This window comes from Papio anubis, chromosome 5, assembly GCF_008728515.1.
Source record: "Papio anubis isolate 15944 chromosome 5, Panubis1.0, whole genome shotgun sequence".
NCBI classification, from domain to species: Eukaryota; Metazoa; Chordata; class Mammalia; order Primates; family Cercopithecidae; genus Papio; species Papio anubis.
Genome location: NC_044980.1, coordinates 108,055,372 through 108,071,590, shown reverse-complemented (window position 1 = coordinate 108,071,590; position 16,219 = coordinate 108,055,372). Strand labels below are relative to the sequence as shown.

Here is a 16,219-nt window from a genome sequence, read left to right as displayed (position 1 = left end):
ATCTTCCTGGAGCTTTAAGGTAGAAAAAGATTTTTAAGTCTGAGAAGGGATAAAGCAGTAGTAAAAAGGCTAAGGAAAAGACTGCAAACAAATCCTGCTGTGCTGTTAACTCTTTGTGTCCATCTACTAATAGCTCTGTTTTCCTGTCAGTGTTTTCAAAACACTGCTCTTAATGAGGGAAAAATAAATGTAGACAATTAGAATAAATTGACATTAATTGGAAACACTATGAAACTAAATATTTACTTCAGCCAGTACATATATGGCTTATGTCTCAATATTTCAGAGTAGCCTTTGATTATTGCTTCCTTATTCTTGTTTATAAATACATATACAACATAGATTGCTACTTGTATACAACTAATGTGTAAAATTAAAATACAGTATGATCAATCGATTAAATGGTTATCTGTGTATACATTTAGAAGAAATTTCACGTAGAAAAACTTGGGCTTGGAAATTTCTTACTACCCAGTGGGTCTCAGGTTTTACTTTTTACATTTTCTGCCTCAAGCCAGTCTACTGCAGCTGTCCCTGGCTGGGAGCAAATAAGCGTATGCTGAGTAAGCATCTGGGAGGGAGTAACATGGTAGTGTGTAAAATGACCAAGAAATCAAAAGTTTGTACTAGAATGATGATTTAGAGAAAGTTTTCTATTATTCAAGTTAGTAGTCTTATTCTTTATTGAATAATAAAAGTGGAATAATCAACAGATTTTTCTGTAAGTAAAGACACACAAGAGGTGTTTCTAACCCCTATGCAAAAAAAATCAGAGTCCATTGTTAATAGAAAATCATACTGTTGTTTTTATTTTCAGTTTTTGTGCAGTACCTGAAGGCAGTGAAAATGACATGCGATTTGTGTACTGTGCTTCCTGTATTTGCTATATGCTCAACAACTGGTCAGGCATGGATATGAAAAAGGCCATCACCTATATTAGAAGAAGTATGGTGAGTTCTATTGATAAAATTGACTATTTAGGTTGTTTTTGCTGGTACATGAGGGCTGTATTATAGTGTATGTCTCATCTCTTCCACCAACCATTTGTAAATGAGAGCATTAAGATTGCTTTTTAGGTAAATTATGTATCAGACCACAATAAAGAAATGAAGTACAGATTGACTCCTTGACCATTAAAATTTAATATGATTTTATTTAAAGAAGCAGTATCTTTATAAGAAAGGGATTGATCGACTTAAAAGAAAAAGAAGTAAAATCTGAAAGTCAAATATTGACAGCTTATTCTAGCAGGAGTTAGTAGAGAGTCCTGACAAGCAAACTGGAAGATTATGTTATCTTTGATGAGACTTTTTATTGGCATTAGTAAGGAAAGCTTAGTCTCAGCAGAACTATCCTTTGCTGTACTGTGTCATCTCTGTATAAAAGGAGAAATAAAACTACTGCTTCATAGGTTTATTATTTTCCAAATGAAGTGTTTCATTTTATAGATTAGAATATTTTGAGGCTGTTAGAATATTTTAGGCTGTTAATTCAACTTTTCGTAGGCAGTATTTCAAAGTGAAAACGTCTATGAGTTCCTAAGAAGAATGGAGTTGCATTTAAGTGAATGTGTAACTGTGGATCAGATTTTTGTAGAATCTACAACAGCACAAATTTTAAAAAGCCTGTGGATACAGAAAGAAGAGACCATTAAAGGAGTTTTAAGAGGAAAAGAGATTTATGTTTGATAGGAGGGTGGGTGATAAGAATTTTTGGTATGAATGGTACAGAAGTAATACTGGCTTCTCAGTGCACTGTATTTGGAGGTGCAGCAAGTTGATTTGCCCTATGTCTGCTCACTTGGCTAAGATGGCATATGCCAGAGTTTTCTCTGTGAAGTTAGTACTTTTCCCTTTGTAATTACTGAATATCTTGTGGTGAGATATCTGGAGACTGTAAATATTCAGTGAGTCCCTAATCAAATTTTTATCCAATAGTGTTGTTAGTATGCATTGAATGTTTTCCAGCTCTCGCATCCTTCCTATAAATGTCAGTTAAAATTCTACTGTTTGAAAAAAACTTTCCCTTTGCCTTCATTTATTTATTTACTTGTACTTACTTATTTATATCTCTATGGACTCTAGTTTCTAATTTTATTCAGTGGGTTGTTATCTGTTACTGTCATTATTTTGATGCTCAGATTGCCCCAGATTAGGCCTGGGGGAGCCCCTTTAAGTAGGCTCTATGCCCTTTTGACATGTTACCCTCATTCTTTGAAGACCTTGCTTTCTGGCACAAGATATTCCAGGTTTATCTTCTACTTTTCCATCCTCGGCTCTGGAATCAGTCATTTCTTTGAGGAGCCTTGGTTATTCTTGTTAGAGGATAGAGTTTAGAAACTTGAATCTGGGTACTAGGTATGCTCATTGGTATTGAGATGTCATTACTTCTAGGCCTTTTCTCAGGCAGAGATAGGAAATGTATGCATACATAGGCATCCCCTTACAGACACACACAATCTGTATTTCTGTGTCTATGTATCTATATATTAAAACCATGAATATCGTGATGCCTCAAATTTCAGTCTAACACCACAGGGCTCATTTTAACTTTCGTCCTTTCATTTGTGACTCCATTCTCTGAAAGTGACAAGCAATCCCGGCTCCTATTACCCAAAATACATTGGTTCTTTTTGTTTTGAGTCTGAGGGCATATAGTCAGAATACTATATTTAAGAAGTACTCCAGTTACTTATTTTATTTCCCTCCTTTAATATGGTTATGTTATCTGCTTGAAATACAAGTAGGTTATTTGTTAGTCTTTGATTTCCATTTTAGGCTTTTCCTTCACTTTTAGCCCTCTCCTGCCCACAACTTTGACTTTATTTATTTACTTAATATGTGAAAAATTAATTTGGTTCTTAACTTCAGAACTATACAAAAAGATACATACAGAGAAGTATGACTCCTTGCCCCTCACCCTTCCTGTCTTCCACCCTCTTCTTAACTCCCGTACTTAACATCTTGTTCCCTGTCACCCTGTAGGTAACCATTCTCATTAGTTTTCAGTTTATCTTTCTTCCATTTCTTACTGATGAGAAGATACGTATATTTTTAATGCTTTTTCTTTCTTCATAAGGTAGCATACCATACTCATTTTTTGCTGTTTGCTTTTTTCACTTAACAGTATAGCTTGGGAGAAAAAAACACAAACAAAAAACCACCAGTACAATGTGAAAATTACTCCTTATCAGTTCAGAGAGATTTTTCTCTTTTTCTTATAGTTTCCTATTATATTACTCCACTGTGTGAATGCACCATGGTTTTTTTCAGCAATTCTATATTTAGAGCATATATTTTGCAATTACAAATAATGCTGTAATTAATAACTTTCTGCATATATATTTATATATTGTTATAGATACATCTTCAGAGTAAATTTCTGGTAGTGGAATTGCTTGATCAAAAGGTAAATGCATATGTAATTTTATTAGAGATTTCCCATTTTCTCTTCAAAAAGAATAGACCAGTTTGTTTTCCCACCAATATAGGAGAGTGCCTGTTTTCACATAGCCTCACCAGTAAAAAGTGTTATACTTTCTTTGTTTTTACCTTTTTTTCTGGTGGTCAAAAAATGATATTTCAGTATATTTTTAATTTTGCTCCCCTCCTCTCATGATTTTTCATTTTATTATTTCCTTTATTATGAGTGTAATTGACCATTTTCTTAACTCGAGGGCCATACAAATCCAGACTGCAGGCCAGAGTTAGCCTTTGGGCCATTGCTGACCCCTAGTTCTAGTCCATTATTTTGCATTTGCTTTTTTTTTTCTTCTTTTTTTTTTTTTAGGAATTCCATTTTAGTGTCTGTTCTTTTTTTTGCCTGACCTTCTTTTCAGCCACTTTCTCTTTGACCTTTTTGACTTATTTATCTCATTTTTATTCTCTTGGCTGTTTTCTGCTTTTTTCAGTGTCCCTTGTTGTATTTTCATTTGAGATTATTCTTCCTTAGTCATCCTGTAATTTAGAATTTATTTCTTATTTTGTCTTTTTCTTCTATTTCTTTTCTAACACTATTTCTCTTTTTATTTCTGTTGTTTGTTCATCTGTTTTTAACTTTTAATTTCCTTTTTTATTTCCAAATGCTTGTTTGAGGATATGTATTTGAGTGTGGAGTGCTACATTACAGTTTTCTTCTGATTCATGCCTACTTCTTGGGAGTAGAGGCAGATTTTTATATACTTAGGTGTTTTCATTTCATTTGCTGTGTTTTCATCTCAGAGTTACTTTGTATGTTAGTAATTTTATGGAGTTTTTTTTTTTTTTTTTTTTTTTTTTTTTCTTAGAAGAATTCCTAGTTTAAGATTGTTCTCTTCATTGTAATGAAGTATGCTTTCTTTAACGGGTGGCTTTTCTTTGTAGCTGGGATTGTTCCATGATTTTTATGGTAGGAAAACGGTTCTCTTTTGTTTCTCAGGTATCTGAATTTTGCTCTTTTGAGTTATCCTTCATTACCTGATTTTCAAAGGGCTTCTCCCTCTGTTTTTAATTTTCTTCAGCAAAATTTGAGCCCTGCCACCTTGACTTGCACATTCTTTTAAGTGCCTTCCATATAGCCAGTACTGTGTCTGCCAGGCCTCTTTCAGAATAGGCTATCCTCATTTTGCATGATAGTGCCATGCTATGATAACCACACAAGCTGAAATGATACACAGTGATTTTAATCATCAATGGGAAAAATTATGATTGTTTTGTGACCTTTAAAATTTTTGTCAAAACATTGAAAACTCTTCCTGTCAGTTATAAATGTATGTATAATGTTTTAAACAGTAAAATCAGCATATAGTATACTATAATGTTTTAAATAGTAAAATCAGTATATCGTATACTATAATTTTAAACATTGGAAATATTGAGAATATTGCCCTCTTCTCATTATATAAGTTATAAGATGGAGTCTTTTTTCTGTGTGTAGGCAAATGACCACAATCTAAGCTTCTGTCAGCTTCCAACGTATGTTTTGTGTTTTCAGTGTTGTGAAACCTCTGAGAATTCCTTTTATGTGAAGTTTTTTTTGCCCATAGCAGTTCCCTAGAACATCTTCATCTTTTTTTATCACAAGCCCTTCCCTTTCTTATAGATGTTTCACCTTCACTTAGTTCTTCTGACTGTATATCTAGAGTCTCAAACAGCAATATTATCAACTTCCCCGTAATAGCTATTTCTTCTATAACTCTAATTTTAATTTCATACCCAGTGTTAATGCTTTTTATTTCTTTACTGCACTTTCATCTTTGTTGGCCAAGCCCCTCTTTTTGTTATGCCTTTTAATAAAACATCATGTGGGTTTATCACTAAGAGACAAAGAGCACAACCACATCTGCTATCTGTGTGTGAACTGAATAACATGTGCAATGACCAATTCCTAACAGACTTTGAAAAAGGTGGTGTGATTGATCACTGATCATGATGCACATCTCTTATTTATGTAGTGATCTGCAGACTGAAGAGCCAGTAACGGAGTTTTGTACTTTCTGCAATTGCAGTTAATATGCTGCTGTGGTTACTGAAGTTTGTTGTGTACTTAGCTAAACCATGGCAACTGGAATGTGTGCATAAGAGAACTGTGCAAAGTGAGAATTGCCTGTATTTCTCATATTTAGGGTGGACTTTCTCTTTTAGGCAGTGATTTTAGATCAGTCTCGGAACTACTGTTAGCTCCCCTCCTCATGATTTTTCATAAATCACCCTTGCTCTCTGCAAAGGTGTGTCAGAGTTGCAATAGATGGCTTGCTGGGATTTGATGTTTCTTTTTCTGTAGACAGGTAATCTGAAGCTTGAGTGTGTCTTCACACTCAAACCTTTGCTAAGGTTTGAGTTTTCAAAGTTTTACTGTTCTTCTGTTTTGATTTTGGAGTGTATGTGGGGAGATTCAAATAATGGTACCCAGTAATGGCTATCATTATTCTCAGTGACCCCAGACTGCCTGAAATAGACTTGTTTCATGTTTATAATGTTCTATCAGTGTGAAATCCTTATATTTTCCTCCAACTCATGCATACTTGCAATGGTAAAGGAGTAAGGTTTGGAGCTTTTATTGAATTGAGATTGAATATGTAGATAACTTTGAACAATCTATTCTCAGAATGTGCCTAGTGTATACATTTAGTGATTTGGCTTGGTGAATAAGAAGACAAAATCAGGTATTTGAAAATGCCTAATTCTATTCTCCATGGGGAAAAACACATATTTTGGAAGATATAAAGGAGAAATAAAATTAGAAGAGACCACAAACTTAGTGCAATGGCAACTTATTTATTCATTTATTATTATCATTATTACTTCCCTATTAAACTGAACAATGTTTTTCTTTTTCAGTCCTATGACAATGGACTGGCACAGGGAGCTGGACTTGAATCTCATGGTAAGACATCTTAAATAAGTGAACATGTAGTTTCTTTTGTTCCCTTAGACAACATCTTGGTGTCTTCAGTATGGAGAACCTCAGAAGTTTTTCTCAACCCTTGGTGCAGCATAATTTTCTTCTTTGTCACTTTCCTGATTCTCTTTTGACACCATTTTGTATATTTGAAGCCTCTTTGGTCAGTTATCATTCAGGTATTATTCAGGCTGGGATGTTCATATGATATTTTCTAGTAATCTATTCAGGTGTTAGCTGCATGAAAATATCTTGGGATTGTTTCTTACTCTATTGTTAGAAAACAACAGGTTTTCTTTGGCATAACTCTAAAAGGCTAGACCAAATATAGAATATTAAATATGAATGAACAAGTTCATGAAGAAATGAAAATTTTTATTTACCTTCCTTAATAAAATTATTAGTCATAATCATAAAACATTTTGCTGCTTAGCTTATATTTAGTGCAAACATTAATACAGTCTTTTCTTTCGTGTTTTTTTCCACTTTTGGAAGAACTAGAATAATGTGATAGTCACTAAGTTTGTCAGCACATCAATAGCCTGAGTTCTCACAAGTTGAAATTTCCATTTGGAAATAAATAAGCTTCCATTCTTCTTTTCTAAAAAGGAAGAGGCCAGGTCATGGAGCCTCTCTGAGTGAATTTCAGTTTCCTCCTCATCACAACAGTTTTCTGTATGATTATTTGTTATCTCTATCCCTTTGCTAGCATAATGGAGCAGAAAGAACAGAGCAGTGTTCTGGTCTCAGCCCTGACACCAACTGAGTGACCTTGGCTCCTCACTTAATTTCTCTAAGGGTTTCCTCATCAATAGAGTAGAAAGGATTGCATCTTTCTTTAGGATTGTTATTAGGATTATAAGAGATATGGGGAAAAGTGATTTGTAAATCATAAAACCTGTATAAAAAGATATTTCTAACAAATATTCCTTAACCCCATAGCCTTGTATATACTCTGGGATTTTGTCCTATCAAGTATTTCCTCCTCTTCTCACCTCTTCACTCCCTCCTTAAATTTAGGTAGCTGTAGACTGTGTGTCTCTAAGGGGTATATAGAACACTGTCCTCTGAAGCCATACTGTAATTATGACACCGTAGTTTTTGTATGTGCCTGAGTCTATGAGATGGAGGGTGGGAGGAGCTGGCAGTAACAATTATGTTACTAGTCATCGCCACATGATCAAGAGGGATGTAGTTATAGTTGTACAAAAAGGAAATCTGGTGGCTCTAAGAATTTCTGAGAAGACAGGATCTGGTGTTTACTATTGTAGGTGGTATTAATGTACACTCTGGCTGAGGAGTCACCTCACCTGTAATACAGTTGATATTCTTTCCAAGACATTGGGATTATATTCTCTGGAATATGAAACAGAGGGGCTTCCCAAACATGACACTGTCTAATGGGTCCTGTCAGGAAAAAATCTTCCTGATTTATACAAGTCATGATTTTGAATTGGTATGACTTGAGTAGGCTGTACCCATTAGGATCATTAGTGATGGACTATAGTTCGTGCCCTAAAGCTTGTATCTTCCCTCTATCTGTAACTTTGGCTTGGTAGATTTGAGGCCTAAAAGCCCTAGAGGAAGGCCTTTTAATCAGAGTGTCACAGTGTATTTGTGTATCTTAAATAGGTTATCAAAATAGAGCCCCTTCAGCCTTTGGAACAACCAAGCAGCACCTGGGTATCTGGAGTCCCTGGTAAGGTTGTCTCTGGCCAGGAGCATCTTCCTCAGTATTACAGTATGGCCTACAAATACCAAATATTTTAATTTTCTTTGTGTGCTATGAAGTTAGATAGGCTGGGAAGTGCTACCTTAAAGGATTTTGGTTTAGTTTTCTTTCCCCCTCTCATCACTATCTATACTAGCAAGTGAAACCTCTTTCTAAAAAGTCCTACAATTTGGCCACCCCATCAAGTCACTGTGTCCTCTCTTTTTCTTTTTTATTGTTACTGTCTTTGGAAAAGTGGTCCAAATGTACTATTCACTTTTCTTCACAAATGACTTGTTCTGTCATTCTCTGTGTAAGCCTTCAGGAACTTAGGAAGTTTGTCTTTGAAAGTCATGAGTGATCTGTATTTCAAATCCAATATCTTTCTCATTCCTCATCTTATATTTATTGAAGCATTTGAGCTATTAACCTCCCCCCTTCTTTCTTAAAACATCACATTCCACTTGTCCTACTTCCTCATGAATTACTTCTGGTTCCTTCACCATCTTTGTTTCTTCCTCTCATTTCTTTACCTCAGTTCAGCTTTCTTTTCTTTTGATAATTCTTCCTAAATCTCAAGGCTTTTGTATGTGCTGTTCCTTGTATGTAGAATCTTCCTCCATCATCCTCCACCCCCAGCATACACCTGGTTTTCTTTCACATCCTTCAGATCTTGGTTCAAGCTCCTGATTTAAAATTGCAAACCACCCAGATACACCTGCAGTATTTATAATAGAATTCCGAACAAACTACACATACACATCCCATTCTCTAACCCCCTTACTAGATTTATTTTTCTCCATATCACTTATTATTTTATAAATGACCTATGTTTTATCTATTTGTTTTTTGTCTGCTGCTTCTCACTTAAACCTCATGAGAACAGAGATTTTTGCCTGTGTTACACACTGATGTATCCTCTGCACCTGTAACATGCTTGGCACATAGTTGAACAAACTAACAGATGGTTCTTTATTAATTATCTCTGTGTTGATGGCACCCAAAACTGTGTTTCCCAATCTGTACTGTTGCTTCTGTGCTGCATAGCCCCCTTTCCATTTGCTTGCCAGGCATCTTTCTCGATATGACTTCAGTATCTCAAACTGCATATTTTTAAAACCATCATTCTCCTCTTCAGCCTGTTGTTGCTATTCAGAACTAACATAGATTTATTGATTTTTAAAAATATTTTTTGGCCGGGGGAATCCAGCAATCCAGAATTTTGAGTTTAATTTTAATCTCCTTTTCTATTTTTGTTTTTAATTTGCCAGTTACACCAGTTGTCGTCCATAAATTATCAATTTATAATCCCTGATCTACAGACTAAGAGGAAAATAATGTATTGATTAACCAGCTGCTGTGTGCCCACTGCCATCTGATACTTTACATACAGTCTCATTGAATCCTCATATCAACCCTCTGAGAATAGACATTTTTGTTTTAGAACTCAGAGAAGTAAAACCACTATGAGTATTAAAGAATAAAGGCTGTAATAGAAATATTTTATACACAATTGTGGAAGAAGATAAAAGGGGTAGTTGGAGGGTCAGGGAAAATCATTGACAAGCCTCCTGAAGCAGTGGCACGGGTGGACAGGTCAGGCCATATAGGGAAATCTAGAAAGCCAGACACAGTCACCTGCCAGATTGTGGATAAGTCTGTGAAGGGCTGGTGCTCCTTCACAGTATGTGGGCCTGACGTAACCAGGGCAAGAGTAAGAAGAATTTGGATGCCAAGTTTATGGGAGAATAAGGGCAAGCTGGACTTAGCACCACTGCCTTTGTTGCTTATCTCCTCTAACCATAACCAGGGTAATGAGTGCTACTTAACCTCCACCTTACAAGTCTCACACAGATTTCTCTAACTTTTGACCATACAGGGAAGTGGATCCTGGGAAACAGAATTCTAGCTTAGCCAAGTTGACACAGTACAAAACCACAATAATTACTGTTATTTCACTCAGAGAAGTCACTTGCTTAGTAGGCTCACATATCAGGTAAGTGTCATAACCCACTTTAAAACCCTGTGCTTGCTCAGTAATCTCGTCCTGCCTGCATTTAAGTCCCTTAGTTTATTTGTCTGTAATCTGATTTCAGTCTAACTTTGTAGACCCACATCTGAGTGACCCCTTCCATGCACTCTAGGTTGTAAGAAAACATACTCTCCAAACATTTATACGTGGTTTTTCACCTCTGGACGTTGCTAATATTCCTTTTCCTTTGCTTGAAATGCTTCCTTTCCACCTGCTTCTGCTTGTTTCTCTTTTCATAACTGTCAAGAGTTTAATCTATCTTTCTATACCTGGTTCCAGGGCTTCCAGTGTCACCTTCTCTGTAAAACATTTCATCATCTTTTGTCTCCCTTAGTTCTGAGCAATATTTCCCTTTTCTGTATTCCCATAATACTTAATTCATGCCATTTTTATGGTACTTACCTCTGTTTATCTTTGCTGGATTGTAAGCTGGTCATTCATGTCTTATTCCATATGCCCTTGTACACTGTACTATTTGATGAATTAGTTATCCTGTATTCCACTTTGCATCTCTTGCTTGGAAAGTTGAATTTGGAAGGTGTATTTCTGTTACAGTTTGTTATTAATTTAGTTTCTTTATGTGCCTTTCTCATTCCCCAATTTAAATATTATTTTATATATATATATATTTTTTAATTCAACTACTGTTCTCCAACTGTTGCTTAGCTTGGAGCCCATTTTTCATGAAAACTAAACAGATATATTTTATCCTTTTAGGCCATGATCATCAAATGTAGTGATTCTCTTTATCCCCATGATTCCCTTAAGATAGTACATGTTGAGTATCCCTTATCCAAAATACTTGAGTCCAGTAGTGTTTTGGATTATGGAATATTTGCATTATGCTTACCAATTAAGCTTCCCTAATCTAGAAATCAGAAATTTGAAATGTTCCAGTGAACATTTCCTTTGAATGTCATGCAGGTGCTCAAAAAGTTTCAGATTTGGGAGCATTTCAGATTTCAGAATGTTGGATTAGGGATGCTCGTCTTGTACAGTTTTAGGGTAAAATGTTCCTTTTGTTTTGGAAGAATTGAATTTTCCTGCTTTGTTAGAGATAAAACTATTCTCGCTGCCCCGCCTACCCCCGCCAACTGAGGATTCATAATGCAGAAGTTCAGGTAAATTAATTTGGTTCCATGATTCTTTTAAAATATCTCTACTTCTTAATTATATAAAGATAAATGTTAAATCTAAATATTCAACACCCTTGAATTTATATCACTTGGCCAGGCACGGGGGCTCTGCCTGTAATCCCAGCACTTTGGGAGGCCGATGTGTGTGGATCACTTGAGATCAGGAGTTCAGGACCAGCCTGGCCAGCATGGTGAAACCCCATCTCTGCTAAAAATACAAAAAAAATTAGCCAAACGTGGTGGGACACACGTGTAATCCTAGCTACTCGGGAGGCAGAGGCACAAGAATCGCTTGAACCCAGGAGGCGGAGGTTGCAGTGAGCTGAGATCACGCCACTGCACTCCAGCCTGTCTCAAAAAAAAAAAAAATATTACTTCACCTTTTTAATATGGTGTTTAATTGTAAAATGATGTGCTTATTTATGTGCCTATTTATTTAGTTTTCTACTTTAGCTATATGATTGTTGACTACCTTAAGTTTCAGAGGACATGGATTCTTTTCTGATAACTTAATATATACAAGTACTAAGAGAATATCTAAAACTGAACTGGAAAACCTGTGGGAGCAAAATAAGTTACAACTGTTAAACACTGTTAAAATATAAGTAGATCATGACATAACAGAGCTGAAGTCAGGAACACCTCCTTTACCCTGCACTTGGTAGAACTGGGGTAGGTTAAGAGAGAGTCTCTATGGTCCCTTCCATCTGTGATGTTTTATGACTGAGGTATTCTGCATATGCTAATTCTCCATGTAACTGAAGCACATCACGTAGGTGGCAAACTTTTAACCATTTCAGATGAAAATCTTTCTTATTCTTTTATTTGTATTTGCCTCAATATTCTTACTATTATCCTTAAAGTTTTGTTCATACTATGTCTTCAACTAAGGCCTAATGAACACAGTTTCACCTTTTCTTGATGAACTCAAATCATTATAATAAAGAACAATTCTAGTATTGTACTTTTAATATATGATATAATATGCTTGAAGTATTTTGAAGTGTGTACAGATCATTGATCTAATGACATCTAGCCCCAAAAAGATACTCCATTTTAGTTCTTGTGCCTGTTTTTAAATAGTATTTTGTAATCTACTTATTATCAAGATGTCACTTCTCTTTTCTTCTTGATTCTATGTCTGCCTTTAACACTCTTCTAACATACTACTATTTTTTTTTTTTTTGAGACATGGTCTCACTCTGTCGTCCAGGCTGGGGTGCAGTCAAGCGATCCTCCTACTGCCACCTTCCAAGTTGCTAGGACCACAGGTGAACACCACCACGCCTGGCCAATTTTTTAAATATTTTTTTGTAGCGACGGGGTCTCCTTATATTGCCCAGGCTGGTCTCGAACTCCTGAGCTCAAGCAGTTCTCTCACTTTGGCCTCCCAAAGTGGTGGGATTACAGGCATGAGCCACCATGCCCAGCCTAACATACTAGTTTTTATACGGGGTTTTATATTTTAGAGATTTGTGTAAAACAAGAGACTTTAGGAGCAACAGGCTTACCTGCTGGTAAATGAATGTTAGTTTAATCTTAGACTTTGTAAATGTTTCTGGCAACCCAGTGTCCAAACTTCTGTAGTTACTATTTTCAAAATCCATTAGTTTGGACAAAGTAAAGAGTGTTTTTTCTTTGAGTTGTGCCAGCTTGCATTAAGTAGTCCTAATAGGTAGTTTGGAGAATAATTCTTAATTGCCTCTTTTTACTTTTCGGGAGTTTTAAAGGTTACTTACTGTCTATTAGAGACTTTATATTTAATGATGTAATAACACTTGAAGTCATGACTTGGTTATGAAAGAAAAATTGAAACTAATGAGTCATTTGGAAAGGAAATAAGATTAATAGTTGCTTAATAGAAATTATTTTAAAAGGTTGCAATAAATTTTTTTTAGCTTTTCTTTTGATTCACTCAAGAGTAACATAGATGTCCCAGCTAATTCTGAAGATTAAATAGTTCCTAGCTGACAGTAACACTTCTAATATGATAGCTACCTTGAGTTTTCTAGAGGGAATGCTCACCTTTCCTTTGCCAGAGAATACATTCAAGATTTGTAACACCAAAAGGATAGTTAAGGCATGAGATATATTAGGAACAAGACATTTAAATTGCTAAAATTATTAAAAATCACTAGGTGAAGTCAAGTATAAGTGTATTCAAATTGTTTGGAGTTGACAACAAATAGTGCCAGTAAAAAGTGTTGTTTCTTTTCTTATATGGAAAAATACTGACTTTTCATTTCCTGAGGAAAGTACCTTTGTGAGTGTATTAATTAGTTTTCTATCGCTGCTGTAACATTTTGGCACAAATACAGGGGCATAAAGCAACCCAAATTTATTCTCTCCACTTCTGGCCAGAGCTATACATCTGTGACTAAGCCTGAGCCGAGAATTACAGGGCTCAAATCAAGATGTCAACAGGGCTGGCTTCTTTCGCCAGCAGTGGCTCCAGGGAAGAATCTGTCCTTTGATTCTTCCCAGCTTCTAGTGGCTGCTGGCATTCCTTGCCTTTGGCTACAACACTCAAATCGCTGGCACCATAGTTGCATTGCCACCTGGCAGTGGTACCCACTGCCACCTCTCTGTTAGTCTAATCTCCTTCTCTCCTCTTGTAATGACTCTTGTGAGTACAATTAGGGCCCACCCAGATAATACCAAATAATCTCCCCATTTCAAGATCATTTAACTTAATCACATTTGCAAAGCCTCTTTCTCCATATAAAGTAACATTCACAGGTTCCAGGGATTAGGACTTAAATATTGGGGAGGCATTATTCAGCCTACGCAGTGGGTATGAATACGTTTTGAAGTAATGCTGTGCATCTGCTTTCATATTTGGTTTCTCTCTTTCCTACCACCCCCATTCCCCACCATTCTTTTCTTCCTTAAAATTCTTTTTTTTTTTTTTTTAATATAAGTTCTAGGGTTCATGTGCACAACGTGCAGGTTTGTTACATATGTATACATGTGCCATGTTGATGTGCTGCACCCATTACCTCGTCATTTACATTAGGTATTTCTCCTAATGCTATCCCTCCCCCAGCCCCTCACCCCACGACAGGACCCGGTGTGTAATGTTCCCCACCCTGTGTCCAAGTGCTCTCATTGTTCAGTTTCCACCTATGAGTGAGAACATGCGGTGTTTGGTTTTCTGTCCTTGCAATAGTTTGCTGAGAATGATGGTTTCCAGCTTCATCCATGTCCCTACAAAGGATGTGAACTCATCCTTTCTTATGGCTGCATAGTATTCCATGGTGTATATGTGTCACATTTTCTTAATCCAGTCTATCATTGATGGACATTTGGGTTGGTTCCAAGTCTTTGCCATTGTGAATAGTGCTGCAATAAACATACGTGTGCATGTGTCTTTATAGCAGCATGATTTATAATCCTTTGGGTATATGCCCAGTAATGGGATGGCTGGGTCAAATGGTATTTCTAATTCCAGATCCTTGAGAAATCACCACACTGTCTTCCATAATGGTTGAACTAGTAAATAGGAACACTTTTACACTGTTGGTGGGACTGTAAACTACTTCCTTAAAATTCTTAAGCTGACTAGTTGTAATATCTGTATATCAGCTTCTAACTTGTTTATGTTATGTGTGAAAACTTGTCTATAGCTTAGGGGTGATGGAACCTAAATTCATCAGCAATATACTGTCTTTAAGGGACTTAAAAATCAGTTTCAGGTGATTGGGTTCTGGACAGGGAGTTAGTAGTCCCAGATTTTAGTTCCAAATCTGCCATTAACTGTGTAATTTTAAACAAGTCCCTTAGTCTTGTTCCAAGTCTTACTACTTTTTTTCATAAGTAAAATGTTTCTTATAGCTTTATGTTATTCTCTGTTTTATCAAATATTGAAGACTTGTGTATAGTGGTTATTTTAAAATCTCATCTTTTAAATTTAAATTTTATTCACTATTTTCTAGAATTATATAACCACTTTTTCCCCTCGAACATTCTGTACTATTTTCATAAGCATCTAATTTGAAGTTCAAAACATTGTGTGGTTTTGATTAACAGGAGGATCTACTTTTTGTGGCATTGCCTCACTATGTCTGATGGGTAAACTAGAAGAAGTTTTTTCAGAAAAAGAGTTGAACAGAATAAAGAGGTGGTGTATAATGAGGCAACAAAATGGTTATCATGGAAGACCCAATAAGCCTGTAGACACCTGTTATTCTTTTTGGGTGGGAGCAACTCTAAAGGTAAGAGAAATAATAAAAAATGAGAAACCTATATTCTGTGTTCATATAAATTGTGCTAAAAAGTTTTGGTCTTTGTAATGTGTATTAAATATTGTTAGGTTTAGGGTACTGGATTTTCTCTTTTGCTCTGCCAAAGCTAGTCTTTCTATGGTTTTTCCATAGAATTCAATGATCTCTTGTGCTGCTTGAAAATTTTCATTCTTAGAAAACTCAGGTAACTCAGAACTTGAGTTTTATGCCTACTTAAACCTTATATAGAACATATTAAATACTTACTTTCTTGTAGATGTAAGGTAATAAAAAACTTGTAACTGGAACTGACTAGTTCATGTAAATCAGGGATCTGTCTGAAAATGATACCAGTAAAGGTTTTATGGGAAGGTGTTAATCTTAAAAGACAAACCATGGGTCATTTCTTCAAAAACCATGTAGGGACTTTTTTATTATTTATTTGTTTAAACCTTCTGAAACTCATCAATTGACATGCCAGCACATTTTTTCCCATCTCTATTACCTTTTAATATACCTAATTCTGTAAGGTTACTTAGTCACTAAATACACACAAGTTTTCTCTATTTTTAAGTTGCCTTTTTATCTTTAAGAATTGTCACCTTGTTCTGATATTCTGCAATCTAACAGGAGACTGTTAGAGGAGTCCATGTTTGTCTTCTCTGTAATATCCTAAATTTTTCTCTTAAAATTTATGTATAAGGTTGAAAAATATTGGGAAAAGAATGATTTAAAATGA

The 16,219-nt window shown here is 35.6% G+C and overlaps 1 protein-coding gene across 1 annotated transcript in view; it reads left to right on the top strand.

Moving 5' to 3' along the window:
• Positions 1 to 16,219, top strand: part of PGGT1B (protein geranylgeranyltransferase type I subunit beta) — a 56,308-nt gene that overhangs the window by 26,148 nt on the left and 13,941 nt on the right. The window contains exons 5-7 of the mRNA XM_003900006.5: positions 818 to 950; positions 6,318 to 6,363; positions 15,287 to 15,471. Coding sequence (XP_003900055.1) covers positions 818 to 950; positions 6,318 to 6,363; positions 15,287 to 15,471 — 364 coding nt within the window. The remainder of the gene's footprint in view (positions 1 to 817; positions 951 to 6,317; positions 6,364 to 15,286; positions 15,472 to 16,219) is intronic.